At 38.3% G+C, this 16,080-nt stretch overlaps 1 protein-coding gene across 6 annotated transcripts in view; it reads left to right on the top strand.

The window, feature by feature from the left end:
- Positions 1 to 16,080, top strand: part of pou2f2a (POU class 2 homeobox 2a) — a 40,345-nt gene that overhangs the window by 13,739 nt on the left and 10,526 nt on the right. For 2 of the 6 annotated variants that reach the window (XM_027148110.2, XM_027148115.2), the window contains exon 1: positions 11,569 to 11,832. The exons of 1 other annotated variant lie outside the window; for it this stretch is intronic. In XM_027148110.2, coding sequence (XP_027003911.2) covers positions 11,649 to 11,832 — 184 coding nt within the window. In that variant the 5' untranslated portion in view covers positions 11,569 to 11,648. Of the gene's footprint in view, positions 1 to 11,568; positions 11,833 to 16,080 lie in introns of those variants that run through there. 3 more of the 6 variants (XM_027148114.2, XM_027148113.2, XM_047811576.1) reach the window with 3 other exon arrangements.

Genomic DNA, 16,080 nt, shown 5'->3' with positions numbered 1-16,080 from the left:
TTTTTAACACATTTCACTGGCCAAAAATAAATAAACTAAAGAAACACAGTTTAGTCTAAATTCATTTACTATGAAAGTCTAACGGTAGCCAATAAACGTGTATGTGAAATTTTATAAAATTCCAACACATCCTCTCTTTTCCTCTTACACACACACACACACACACACACACACACACACACACACACACACACACACACACACACACACACACACACACACACACAAAGATTAATCTTATTTTGCCTGTTTTATCCGTTCACATACAGTACTGTTTTTCTGAGGGAAGAATTTGTGTTTATGTTTCACAAACCTGATCTGAACTCTCTGAGGGATTGACAATCATTTGGAAAGTGAAACTACAAAAGTTACGTTTGTAAAAAAAAACTTAACGTAAATGAAATCACTTATTTCTGTATTGCACCTGGGTCTGAAAGCTGAACAAAAGTCATTAAGAACAGTTAAAACCTTCTATTATACTTGCTCCATAATAATACATTTACTGTTAGTGTGTAACAGAGCTCATTTCAGTCATGCTATACAATCACACACACACGCACGCACGCACGCACGCACACACACACACACACACACACACATACACACTGAACGAATAAAACAACTGCTCTGAAACTTCAGTTACAAGTTAGTTTTTATCACCAAAACCTTACTAATAATATATATAGAGGACAAGGTGAAGGACGAAGTTATTCATCAGGGAATCAGAAATCATCAGGACCTCCTCATCACTTATGTCCCTTTTGGGCCCTTTTGTGATCTTTCTGTCTCTTTCTTCTCACTCTTTCTGTTGACCAACTCTTTCTCTTCACACAAACTCTCTCTCTCTCTCTCTCTCTCTCTCTCTCTCTCTCTCTCTCTCTCTCTCTCTCTCTCTCTCTCTCTCTCTATTGATCCACTCATAGTTTGCTCAGTTCTTCACTTTGCTGCCTCACTTTAATCAATACAGATAATTGTCTGTTCCCCGGTCGTTGCCAGCTTCTCTCTCTCTCTCTCTCTCTCTCTCTCTCTCTCTCTCTGTCACTGACTCACTCTCTCTGTTTTTTTTTTCAATGAACTCATGCACCCCCCCCCCCTCCTTTCCCAGTCTGGGATTCCCTCAGTTTTAATGACAGAAGATAACCTGCTCTCTCTATCTCTCCTTCTCTTCATCGATTGGCGTGGGAGCAGATCGACTCACATGTGTAAACATTGTGCACGTTCGTGTTGCGGTTTAGGCTCTTCGACCGCTCCCACGCTCTACGGCTGCTGCCGAGATGCACGCTGAGGCATTGCAACTCATGAAAATGCAAACTGAAACCGAGGCCTTGGACACAGCCGTTCAACACAGCCGTTTTTCTTATGTGAGACTATTTATGGAGAATATACACGTTCTGGGTGAAGGAGATTCTCTTCACTCATTTGCAGAGATGTGTGTAACCCTGCATGTTACCAAAAGCCTCCATAGATAGGGGAGCGTGTCTCATAGCGTCATTGGATGCTTGTGGTCCACAACACTTTGAGTCTTTATGAGTTTGTTAATAAGTTTGAGAACAGTGTTGTGTGTGATGTGTTTTTCATTTTGCCCTGGTTAGGTCAGTCGCAATATTGTCACGGCTTCCTGAATAGAATGGAATAGAATAGAATAGAATAGAATAGAATAGCTGAAATAAATAGCTTAGTTTTTTTTTTTTTTGCCAAAACACATTTCCTTCCCCTACATATGGAGTCATTTGGGTAACCCTGTAGATTTTTTCTGCTGACATTTATGCTACATTTCATGTCACCCAGACATGGGAAGTCAGCACTATAACGGGAAGTTACGTCACTGTAGAGCTCAGTGCTTTCGAAAATAAAAAGTAGGTTAAAACAGTAGCAAGTATCTAGCAAGAAAACTGTAGTGATTAGTGTATGTTTATAGAATTGTTATAGAATCGCAAATAAGAGTGTGTACAATAAATCTGATATGATGTCATGTGCTGAATTTGGATTTCAGACTTTCTGAGTAGGAATTCCCAGATGAGGGGGTGTGCTTTTTGGTTTTTCTTCGAGAAACTGGAAGTTCCAAGTCAAAGCTAAAACTTCAGTCTTCATGTAACACACTGATATTCTGACATTTCTGACACAAGCTGGATATCGAGTGTAAATCTTTAAATCTGTGCCATAAATGATCCGCCACTCGAATGCACCCAAATGTGATCATTGATGGACTTACAGTGGTTCTTTCTATTGGTGGATGGGATTCAAAGACATGAAGCATATAAAGTACTTATATGTCCTTACACAGTATGCACATACTATCAGATGCTAATTTATTAGGTATCCGTACTAATGTATTCATTTCATCGGATACATGTGAGCTATGTACAGTAAAACATCACTGGTCACGATTTTGTACTAATTTCTGCATTTTATGAAATGAATACGTTATTAGTAGTACCTAATAAATTGCCAACTGGGTGTATGTGCATATAAGGACCCCCACTATGTCACACATGTACTTTATATGCTACAAGTCTTTGAACTGTACCTACATGTACATACAAACGCGTACAGAAGGTGTGTAGCGGTTGATCGTAGGCTTCAGGCGATGCTTAGTTGTGCATCTGTTCTGCTGCTTGAGCTTAAAAATCAGTGATTGCGTTAAGGCTCAGATGGAATTATGGAGGAAGGGCCTCACTCCAGGGTGTGACAGCAAGGGAGAGTGTCCCACTGGGACACACACACACACACACACACACACACACACACACACACACACACACACATACACACAAAGACACAAAGCCGTGGTGTGCAAAAAGGCTCATTGCATTATGAGTTATTCTTTTATGTGTGCCTGTAAGTGTGTGTGTGTGTATAAGTGTGTGTGTGTCTGCGTGTACACTCTACACTTATGTGCCTATGCTTCATATTACATGTTTCCATTAAAAATGACAGCCTAAGACATACGTTAAGTAAGACATGTCTGCACATCTTCCACTCCCTTGACAGAAAATCGGGCAATTTTTGTGTCTTAAAATGGCAGCTGATATGGAGCCGTGAGAGAAAGGAGACGAGAGTGAGAGATGGAGAGAGAGATATGTAGCAGATTTATTCATAAAGCCTGCTTTGTTACGGATATTTTTGCTTTCGTGGGTTTCAGATTCTGCCTCAGTCCCCCCCCCCCCCCTCAGTCTGTCCTCTTTCTCTTTTTCTCTGAAGGGTGAAGAATCTGAATTTCAGGAAGCACAAGTTAAAGGAAGGAAGGAAGGAAGGAAGGAGGGAAGGAAGGAAGGAAGGAAATAAGGAAGAGAGTGAAAAAGAAAGAAAGAAAGAAAGAAAGAAAGAAAGAAAGAAAGAAAGAAAGAAAGAAAGAAAGACAGAAAGAAAGAAAGAAAGAAAGAAAGAAAGAAAGAACGAACAAAAGAAAGAAAAAAGAAAGAAAGAACGAACAAAAGATAGAAAGATAGAAAGAAAGAAAGAAAGAAAGAAAGAAAGAAAGAAAGAAAGAAAGAAAGAAAGAGAAGGAGAGGTGAAGAGTAGAGTATGTTGTGGTACTTTTAGCGGTCGTTGAGAAAGTGCTTCTGATGGGCGTCCATGTGCTCCCCCCCTGCCCGGGGCCCCGATCGATACCAACTCAGAGCAATAAAGCTTTCCCCTGTCATCTCCACAGAATACAAAGCAGTGGAGAGAGAGAGGGAGAGAGGGAGAGGTGAAAAGCTGTTCCGCTAGCCAGAGCGATTTCCTACCCCCCCTTCCCCCACATACCCTCTCCACCCAACGCAGAGGTGCTCCCCCTACCCCCTCCAATCTTTACCCCTTTCTCCTCTCCTTCCTTCTCTTTCTCTCCATTCTTTCTTTGTCTCTACCCCTTTTTCCTCTCTCTTTCTCTTCTACCAGTGCCAGTCCAGTGTGTATCCTGCACATGAGGTTCGATATTTCCCTGTGCCCAGGAGAATGGAAATGAGTAATGGAGCAAGAAAGTCTTATTTTAGTCATTATTGCAAGCACAGGGCTTAGGACGCTGGTGAGGGAAGAAAAGGGAAATGGACACATGACTCAGAAGATGGAGAGATATAGGATGGGAGGAAAAGTAAGATGGCTTATAGCAACGGGGACAGAGAGGGAATGGGGTGATAAAATAAGAGGAGGGGGAGCATGAGGGAGAGAGGGATTATGGAGGGGGAAGACAGATAGCAGGAAAGGGGAAAGAGGAATATTGATGCGGAGCAGGAGGAGGTGGACGAGGAAGAGGATAAGGGGGGCTGGAAAGGGGGAGAATGAAATCAGTGAATCAGTGTAATTGTGATCTATATTCAACACGGCATTGTGTGTGTGTGTGTGTGTGTGTGTGTGTGTGTGTGTGTGTGTGTGTGTGTGTGTGCACGCGCTACTCCAATGATGCACAATAGTTCTTTATGTGAGTGACAGCTCAAAGTAATGTGTCACTCAGACACACTGCCATAAACTTAATAACATTTCTACCTCAGCTTTCTAAAACAACAGTGTGTGTGTGTGTGTGTGTGTGTGTGTGTGTGTGTGTGTGAGAGAGAGAGAGAGAGAGAGAGAGACAGAGAGACAGAGAGACAGAGAGACAGAGAGAGAGAGAGGGTTTGCCATAAACACCTTTACCTTTCTAGATTCTTTCCATTCTCTCTCTCTCTCTCTCTCTCTCTCTCTCTCTCTCTCTCTCTCTCTCTCTCTCTCTCTCTCTGGTGCGATCTCTCATTCTTGCCTTTATTGGAAAAAGATGGGCTGAATCCTTCATCTCTCTCCTTTAATTCTCTTCTTTTATTGTGTTATAACACTGTGCCCTGATGCCCATCTCTCTCTCTCTCTCTCTCTCTCTCTCTCTCTCTCTCTCTCACACACACACACACACACACACACACACACACACACACACACACACACACACACACACACACTTTCTCTCCATACTGTATGTTTAACTGGACATCATCTAGATGCATGTGAATAAGTTACTGCACAGTTAATAGAATTGTATAATAATAATTTTTTTTAGCTCATTTCTTTCTTGTCCTCGATTTCTGCTCATTTGTTGCTCATGTTTCATTTCTTTTCTTTCATGTTGGTATTGATTCTGTTTCTTAAAGTGCAGCAGACAAAAGTAAAATTTTTTACTATCTATTTCTGTCGCACTTCCTTGGTACAGTGTGAGGATTATTCTATCCTACTCTCCTCCAGTTACATTTTCTTTCTGCTTTCATCCGTTTCTTTTGTTCTTTTGATTTACTTCATGTTTCATTTTTCTGTTTTCTCCTTTTCTATTCTGTGTCTCTGCTCAATTCGTATTTCTTTTTTTTTTCAAACTCTCAGTGCAGTAATAATAGTGGTAATAGAGGTAGCGGTGTGTGTGTGTGTGTGTGTGTGTGTGTGTGTGTGTGTGTGTGTGTGTGTGTGTGCGCATGAGTGTGTGATTATTGTCGTGTCGGGAGTCAGAGAAATCGATCGATACAGAAATATGAGCCACTGTGTCAGAAACAATAACCTCCTATTCCCCTGACACACACAATCACAACCACACACACTCACACATATACACCCTCCACTAAATAAAATAAGGTAAAATTGTGTTACGCATGCACACACTCGCTCTCACAACCTTTCCAGCACATGCCAAGTCACACCACAAACTTATTAGCAAATCTCCATGCTTCACACCAGGTGTGTGTGTGTGTGTGTGTGTGTGTGTGTGTGTGTGTGTGTGTGTGTGTGTGTGTGTGTGTGTGTGTGTGTGTGTGTGTGTATACACACACACACACAAGATCTCCATTCTTCACACCAGGTGTGTGTGTGTGTACACAAACACACACACACACACACACACACACACACACACACACACACACATATATATATATACATACACACATACATCCACACATACATACACACACAGACACACACTAGAGACCTTTTTGCTACTGTTGCTTAGCAACGCAACCTCAGTTCCAATCAGAGTGCGGAGAAATGTCCAGTGATGTCACAGCTTGTGCTGACCAGCAGGTTGGAAGCGTTAATAAGGCTTTAAAATGAGAAATAAAGGGCACATTGATCTCGGCATTAAAGAAAGACAGAGGACACTGAGCGGTAATGAGGTGAGGCCCTTGCCGATGATCCGCTGGCAGTGAGAATGAGCATGAGGAAATTAAGTACACACTTTATGTATGCTCAGAATGATTTGCGCCTGCCCAAGTGTGTCGTGTCCACGGGTGTATCTGAGGTAAGAAATAGTTAACATCCACTGTTTCAGCGTGCAAACACGAACACACATGCGAAGAGGCCATGTTGAGCTGCAATAGCATGAAGATTGATGGCTCTCCTGAGGCCCGTTCTCTCCCCCTTAGACAGACGGCTGATCAGATAAACGGGGGAGCGCAGGGGATGAGAAATAAGGAGAGAAAGAAAAGAGGTGAGAGGAGAAGAGCAGTGGAGAGAACAAGAAAGCTGGAGTGAAGACCGGAGCAGAAAGTAGGATAGAACATCCTAGATAGGGCATAACCAAAAAGGGTGAGGAAAGGAGGATGAGAAAAGAAGAGAGAAAAGGTGAATGGGGCAGACAGGAAGAGAAGAGAGAACAGAGTGGAAAGAGAGCAATGTGCACACAGATTCATTTCATATAAAACTACACACCCAAAACAGACAACACAGACTTTCACCACTAAGCATCCTGTAGCCTCACAGGGGGTACGGTTTCCATAGGAACAGAGAGATTTATGCTGTCAAGGCAACATAATGACCTCAAATAATGTTGACATACATGGCCACGCCTCTCCTCGACCCGGGGGCTGAGTGGCCACGAGCCTAACGTCTAAGGTCACGATCTTTCACCTCACCAACCCCCCCAAGAGCACACAGCCAGACAAAGAGTCCGTCTGCTGACCATGAACTCGAAAAATCACACACACACACACACACACACACACACACACACACACACACACACACACACACACACACACACAAACACACAAAGAAGTTATAATAATAACAATAACAACAATAACAACAATAATAACAATAATAATAATAATAATAATAATAATAATAATAATAATAATAATAATAATAATAATAAAACGTCCTCAAAATTTTTATTACATTTAAATGACAGAAAATGATATTAATCTCAAAATTTTGGTAGGAGGAGTTTTAAGATAAACAACAAATGCAGAAATTGTCATACAAATAGTGTAACAATAATTCTAAAATATAAATTTTAAATTCTGTAAGAATTTGAAGCATTCTTACTAACATATGTTATCCGATCAAATGTTCTGAATGTTATGAGCATTGAAACATTGAAAGGCTGCTATGGTTTCTTACTGATTATTAATTAGCAATAAAATGATAAAAGCAAAGAAAGCGCAAAAGGAGCTCACAGGAAATGGCTCAGGTGGAGGAGCTGAATTACAGCTACAGCAATGAACAATTCCCTGATAAAGTACCACAGAGATTTCCAATAAATATTGAACATTAGAAACATTAAATGTAAGTGTGTGATTGAGAATTTAGCTAAGTCTGATTTGGAAAGCTGAGAGCTTGAGGAGAAGTGAGTCTGGGATTTCCAGATGGATTTTAGATTTACTGCTGCCCCCATCTGATGATCACACAGTACAGCAACACAACAGCACACCTTCATCATCCACTCCATCATCATTAAACATGAAGTGGCATCACAGGCATCAACATTAAATAACATCAGAGACATTTCATACAGTAATGTTTGCATACATTTTACTAATAAATATTATTTGATATTTTACTTAATTATGGTACTCTATAGTTGGAATATATTTAATTGGACTGATTACATCATTTCAATTTGGATTAAATTGATAAAGGATAATGGCTGTGTTTTTTTTTTTTTTTTGTTTTTTTATTGAGGTGAACAAAATTTACATTGATTATAACTTAAAGGATATACTGTGCTTGTGTAAAACACCGTGCATGTACGCGATCACTTAGATTTCTAATCTCTGTTTAATATCAACTCTAATAGCAATTAGAAATTAAAGGAGTGCACCTTACGTTACTCATTAGGACTAATCAAGTCCATATTATGGCTGTACATCAGTGATACCGCCGTCTAAAAACCATTCATGCTAACAATCAATTCATTCATTCATTCATTCATTCATTCATTCATTCATTTATTTTCAGGAAGCACTTTATTATGATCAGCACTGAGGTGAAGCCAATCCTGGGAACCCAGGAACAGTGAACAGTAGCATCCATCACAGGGCACCATGTACACACACTCACAATTCACACTTCACACACTCTTTACACCAGAGATCCCTGAGGAAACCACAGAGAGACACAGTGAGAACATGAGAATATATATATATATATATATATATATATATATATATATATATATATATATATATATATATATATATATATATATATAGAGAGAGAGAGAGAGAGAGAGAGAGAAGAATAATTATAATGATTTAATAATAAATAACCAATTAGAATAAATAGTCTTTAGTCTATAAAGCTTTCATTTTTAATGAACTAATAATTTACAGCCTTAACTTTATAATGAACTAATTATTAATTAGAACTAATGAATTACTATCCTAAAGTATTCATAGAGTAATAACAAATCAGGTATTTGAAGGTGGACATGATATGATGACCCTTTCATTTAATCTGACTCCATAACTGACTGACTCAATAACACTTTAAACTGTAAAAAAAACTAAATCAGGATCAGGGGTAACAGTCGATTTAGGGCTATAATCAAGACCATTATTCCCAAGATGGCTTCTCAAGACAAGACCGAGTGATAAAGAGGTTGAGGGTCAAGTCAAGATCAATCCAAATGAAAGTGAGACAAATCAGGATTGAGAGCTAAATCCATCACAAACCTTTTTTTAGGCCCAAGCCTCTTCTTTATTCACGTATGTATCCAGATCAGATTTGATCATTCGTCTATAGTTCTAGTCCTACATACAGTACAGGACTTACTCTTGGATCCTCTTGAAATGTTGTCAAAGAAGTGATGTCAAAGAGTTAAAATACTCCATCATTTCTGTTCATACAGAAAAGAGAAAGACATCATTCTAAACGGCAGCAGGTCTACTTTTATTTGTATCTGCTTACTATAAAAACAGAATGTGATTTTGTGAATGACAAAAACACACAGCCTCCAGCTCTGTGAATTTTAATATGGAGAGCTTCGCCCAAATGAAACGAAACCCAAAGTATCTTTGTCGCACGGAATAGAAGCAATATGTCTATTAAAATCTGGAAAAAAACTAATCTGTTTTTGTAATATGCACTATTCAAATGTGTGACACTCATTGTCTCCCCAGGTGTGATAACACCAGTTGACACTCCATCACATACAGCCTTTCTTTCTCAAACACAAAAAATGTCATACAAATGTTAAGCATTGTATCGTTTTATTACTGTAAATAAACGAACGAACAGGACGGTTTTCACAAAAATGTTGGAACAAAGACTCAGATCTACTGTACATAATCCAGGGTACAAAAGTCTTCACAAAGAAAATATACTTTAAATACGTGTTTATAGATGCATGCGGCTTACATATAACTGTAGCAGAATTGGAGTTGAATATAATGCAATGAGAATTTTTCCATTAATATGCTATAGGTAACTGAAATAAGAATAATGTTCACGGCATGTGAAAACATCTCGAGGGCCTTAAAAAGGCATCGGACCTCTATGAGGAATGAAACAGGATCCTATATAATCTTTCTTGACCATACATTTAGGCATATAACTGAATTACTATTTGTTTTATTAGACACATGCATGCATCTTTGATGTAGCTCTAGTAACTTAAAACAGGTTCCCATGACAAATCTCTTTATGACAATTAAATAAAAAAAATCATAGTTTCTGCCATTAATAAACAACGTTAATTTAGCTCATGTGAATTCCTGTTTTACTCTCAAATTCAAGTCTATACAGAAATCTTCAAGACCGGATGATGGTGTTTTTGTTTTTTTTTTGGTTGATAAATCTCACCGGTTTACTTTGCTGACAAAGACGTAATATGAAGGCGCTTAAAATACCACATTTGTTTATGATTAATCTACAGTGAAATATCAGCTGAGCTGTTCAGATTAGTGATAATGTCAAGACTCATAGATGTCATATAGACGCAGGTTAAAATGAGTTCACCTATGGCTTATGTGAACAACAAGTAAAGACGTGTGAAATCCGCCAGTGCTAAGATTTGATGGAAATTCTAAATCATTACATGGCACACCTGCAAAAATAGTTAAACATGATTCATGTTTCCTTAGAGAGAAGCACATTCGGTTCCAAAATATATGTATACAGTTACTAATGCTAGTCACACACAAAAAAAGAGCAGCGTATGTATAGATTTGGTCGTTAAGGGAAAATCTCTTCATTTGAAATAATTTACCCTTGTTAGGAAATATTTGACATTATTGTGCAATTCTACCAGATCATCTATACCTTAAATGTGCCATTGAGCTAGATTTTTTTTTTTAAATGAGCATTTAGCTTAATATATTAAACCCTAATTATGCAGAAACAGAATTTCAATCCAACTCCAGACTATAAAGTATCGACATCATAAAGATGTATACTCAATCTAATTTCCATATTAAGTTCTCTTAATAAAGCTACAATGAAGATCTTAGACAGGATTACACTGACATGTCTTACCCTTCTGTGTGCTACTACTATGTTAAATAAATGACCTAAATAAACAAGAATATTTCTATAAAATATGCTCTATGGTAAAGAGTGTCTTGTGGGCTGAGTGGCTTTAAATGCAGGTATTTTGCCCATGAGTTATATCCTCTGAACTTCAATCTCTCGTGACAAAAGGTGTGTCACAGCTCAGAGTGGAAAATCAAAGCTACAAATGGAACACACATCCTCATTCTTGCTGTGTTTACTGAGGTTTTAAGTGTGTGGTGTCATGTTAGACATACTAAGTGATACACATTAGAGATCCAGTGTAAGAAATAGTAAGTCATGTGCGTGAGTGAGAGTGTGTGTGTGTGTGTGTGTGTGTGTGTGTGTGTGTGTGTGTGTGTGTGTGTGTGTATCACTGTGGCTCGTGAGTGACTCTTTCCAGCAGCCCCAGCAATTTCCAGTGACAAAAGTGCTCCCCCTCTTCTGCCTGTATCTGTTCATCTGTTTATCCTTTCATCTTGTTCGTCAGTGTGGCCGTCCCACTCTCGAACCCTTCGGCCCCCTCTTTCTCCTCGTCTAACCCAACGCTGCCCACCGTTTTTCACTTGTTTACTTCCTCTTCGCTTCACTTCTTCGTGCGCCTTTTTGTACGAGGCCTTGTGACGTCATACTTCTGTAAAGCTTTCTCCGCCCTGAGTGACATCTTTATGAAGAGTTTATATTTAAATAGTGGTAAAAAGTGAACTCAGAAATTCACTTTATAAATATTAGAATATGTCTATAGTAGAGCTTTGACACAGGAAGTGGGCAGCCAGGGGGAGGAGGTGTGGGAGGGCACAGTGGAGAGAGGAGGTGAAGGAGAGAGGGAGGGAGGAGAGACAGAGGGAGGAGTGGGGAGCAATTTCCTCAACGTTATACGTATCTGTTTGTTCCTCCTTATTGGCTGCACACTGACAGGGGCCGAGAGAGACTGACAGAGCGGTGTGTGAATGTGTGAAAAGGAAGAGAGAAGGAGAAAACAAGAGAGAGAGAGAGAGAGAGAGAGAGAGAGAGAGAGAGAGAGAGAGAGAGAGAGAGAGAGAGGGAGAGTTGAAACAAGTGCACACATAAGTATCAGTATGACAAAGACGGCTCCAATAGCAGCGATGGATTACTCCCATTTGTGGTTGCCAGGTATGTGTCTTTGCTTCCTGTGTGGTTACCAGGTCAGACTTTTATTGGGTCAGTTATATCCTGAATGTGGTAGGGACAGGACAAAGTATTTATTGACCAGCTAGAATAATTAGAACAAGAGATAGTGTGCAAGAGAGAGAAAGAGAGATCACAAAATGTGGATAAGCCTAAAAATGTGTTCGTAAAACACAACTTGCTTTTGACATTTTAACATTTTACATTTTTTCTGTATCCTTGCATATGTTTGGGGAATTAGTTCTCTAATTGGTTCTCAGGGGTTTGATATTAACAAGGATGATTCTTAAGGGTTCCTGTTATGTATTTTGTTAGGATTAGATTTGGAGTATTAATGTGCATTTATTTAAATTTACTAACATTATAGCTTGTTAACTTGTTTATGTTTATGTTCAGTCATGTTGCTCACAAGTCTCACAAGTGTCTATGTGTGTGCGGTTTGAATGAATGAATATACGTGTAAACTGCTGAATATGTAGACTCTTCATTTTGTTAATGCGGGGAAACCCTTCATGGATTAGTATAGAGGCCTACCACAGTGTTTCCTTGTTTCAGGGGATTCCGAGTAGGACCTCTGAGCAAGCTGAAAATCTTTAATTATCCAAAAAACATCCAAATTCCCCTTTTGTATTTGAGAGTTTGGTAATACATAGAGATGAGTTTGGAGGTCGTATTGTGCGTAGTGTTGTAATGTGTCTACAGAGAAAGAAATAAGAACGCTGCTTTATAATGAGTGATAGGTGAAATTAGTGAAATCTAAAATGACTAAAACTTAGCCCTTCATAGGGTGTGAAAAATCTGACTGCATGCTAAACACAAAGAAGATTCTAGGCGAGAGAGCCGGTTAACACCATCGCTTCTGTGTGACTTCATTTAACTGACTAATGCAGCACAGCACATCTTTTATAGAAACACAGCGAGCTTTGCTGTAGTTTTGTGTAGTTTGTGAGTGATGGTTGTATGATCTTACAGTATCGGTACATACGCATGTGAGGGAGTGGGAGTTAAGTGTGTTGGAACACATTTACGTGAGTGTGACGGAGGAGTCGAGTATGAGTATGTGTGTGGAGGACGCAGTGTTTCCTCTGTCCCTGTTTTGGTCTTCTCCTCATCTCCAGCACTCCAGCATAGAGTCCAAGACGGACAGTAGACCCCACTCATACAGTACTGTGTATTGTACTATACAGTATGTACTGTATTTATAACCCATAGAGCATATATTATTCGGTAACTGCACAAATGTGCTGAAATGTGGAAATGTCACTGGCTCTGTAGAGTTTAGATGATTAACTAAAAAGTATGCAGATGATTTTTGACTGGCATGAGAATGAATAAAGGAAAAAATAACTAATTATTTAGATGTCAAAAGTTTCATTGAAGCACCAATCAAATCTCTCCCTCCCTCTTACTGACATATACCAAATTTCTTGAGGATATTAGGAACAAACATTTCTCTCTCTCTCTCTCTCTCTCTCTCTCTCTCTCTCTCTCTCTCTCTCTCTCTCTCTCTCTCCAACTGGTGTATAATGCAGTGATATAAAAATGGAAAAAGATGTGCTTTGATATGATAGAATTTATGTAGAACTACACACATGAGTTTTGACCTTGTGAAGGCAATGGATTTGTGTTTGGGACATTTCTACTTTTCAAATCAAATTAAATCAAATTTTATTTGTCACATACACATACATAAAGGGTACCACATGCAGTGAAATGCTTTTCCCTCGTTTGGATCTGTATATTTGCACTTAAACAACTAAAAAAAAAGAGAAAAGATTTAATTTATTTTACACAGGTAAAGTTATGAATAGTCATAGCATTTTTTAGCTGCGGTGACATCAATCGATAGAAATATTTCACGATGGTAGAATGGCAAATGTGTCTGAGACTTTATTTACAGTGTTGAGGATGAACACAGTGATGGAAGAATATAAGTGTTCATTAGTGTGTTTAGCGGTGTGCTCTAGATTAATAATAGCCTTTTTGACAGTAAGGGTTTGGTTTTACACGTTGTGCTCCCCCCAGCTTGAGGGGAAACAGAGAGGGAAGTGAGAGAAAAGGTCTACACATACCCCATGGTGTATGTACTCCACATACACTTCATATGAAACTAGCACACTATGGACAAACACACAATGTGATTGAATGATTCAATAACCAAGTAACATGTAAATTACCGAGTTGTGTAGGTCAGACTAACTTTTAATACGGTTCCATAGATACGTCCTTTTACGTCTAACGATTCTTTGTGTAAGTGGCTGTTCATATGAGGCATATTTATAGAATTTGCGGTGTTGATGAGATCTACAGAGTCAGCATCACAGTCTAAACACACAGACCTCTATACAAAAAGAATATTTTTCTGACGTAATCTCAAAATATTGGACAAATTTCACTGTAAATGTTAAACGGAGTCAGGACTTCTGCCTTTACCCCGTGTGGGCTGAGAAGACAGGGGACAACAGGCGGGGATTTCCTCCAGCTGCACTTCCTCTCTTTTCCAAAATTGTGCTTTAATGGAAAAGTGCATTATCTGACAAAAAAAAAAAAACATACAAATGCATTAAGAACAATGACATATCAAGTTAATCCACTGATGTTAATAGTCTTATCTCCATCACAGGCTGATGTTGGGCTTGTAGCGATACAGCAGTATGATGCTGTACAGGAATAAGGAACGCTATAAGGCTATAATGCACACTGTAGCATTTCATTCAAATGTATATATAGAGAGCTGAATTTTGGAACAGAGCTCAAGTATGTACAAATAGTATTTCTGCATGGTTTTGATAACACACTCTCGCTTCATTACACCATGACTTTTTCCATGACCGTTTCTGTCTTATACCCAGTTCTGCGTTTCTGTCTTATACCCGCTCAGTGACTCCTCACTTTATATGTCTTCTAGAGTAGTCCTAACCCTTAAATATGAACCTCTGTAAAAAAAAAAAAAAAGAAAAAAAAAAGAATACATTTATCGAATACATTTATACATTTATATTTACATTTATAATAACTAAGCATTCTAAAAATAATATACATATATAGGCATAATATTTCTGATAAATGCCATTACTGACTAGTACCACAGAGACAAATTTATACATCCTCTAGACTTCTAGTGGGTTTAAACCTGGTGAATACGTGTCAAAATAAGTGTCAAAAGGAGACCAGTGTTAAAATACTTGAGGAACTCTAAGTTGTTACTGTAAGTATTATTTTGCTGTATTTATACTTGATAATTATTGAAATGAAATACTTGTTCTCTTACATACTTTTTTATTTTGATCATTACAATATTAGTCAAATCGGCAAAGTTAGGATCACGTCTAAAATTCTAACAAGGTTTGTGACAATTTGTTACCAGCTGTGAAAATCTCACACCACACGAGAGACGTAGTTAGCTGTAGTTCAGTACGCTGTATACAATTAGAAAACTTCATCTTATTTAAAATAAATAAATCAATAAATCAATAAATCAATCAATCAATAAATAAATAGTTATAATTATAAATCCTAAGAATAGCTAATTTGCTAACATTAACTATATATAATTTATATAATTTATGTTTGCTTTGCTACAGTAATGCCTGGCTTGACTAGCATGGATTCCACAAGCAAGGCAAAATGTAACTAAGGAGAAATATATTTTTGTATAAATATAAATGGCATAGTTGCTTTGAAACAAAAGTAATCTTCTAGTAATTATAAAAAATGGGGAATAACATAATATACTATATAATATAATATCCTAGACTTCATTAAACATAACGCTTAATGTCATTTCAGCAATGAAAAGACATTTACTTGATATGTTGAATACTTGAGTGTATTTCAAAGCACCGGCTGTTTACTGTAAAAAAAAATTTTCTTTGCCTGGATGCTTTTTAATTATCATGCGTATGATTTGGAAACATTATCTGCACTTTCACTGTCCAACGAGGGTCAACTGAGAATCAGGAGTGAAATGTGTGGAAGGATAGTGAAAGACAGCTAGCGGGGTAGGGAAGCGTTTAATATGCAGGTGGCTGATATAATTAGTCAGTCGTTGGGCTTATTTGCATGTGTTTCACAAAAGGGAAGTGAGTGTGTCAGTATAAGAAACTCTGTTTAAGATGTGCGTGTGAGGATGTGTATCTTATGGGGGCGTCTTATTCCCAGACTTCATCAAATATATTTGTATGCACTTTTTAAAACTGTACTTCCTCTTGTGGACAGGAATATTGTAGCTTT

Source organism: Tachysurus fulvidraco, chromosome 3 (assembly GCF_022655615.1).
Source record: "Tachysurus fulvidraco isolate hzauxx_2018 chromosome 3, HZAU_PFXX_2.0, whole genome shotgun sequence".
Taxonomy (NCBI): Eukaryota; Metazoa; Chordata; class Actinopteri; order Siluriformes; family Bagridae; genus Tachysurus; species Tachysurus fulvidraco.
This window is presented reverse-complemented; position numbering and strand designations above follow the sequence as displayed.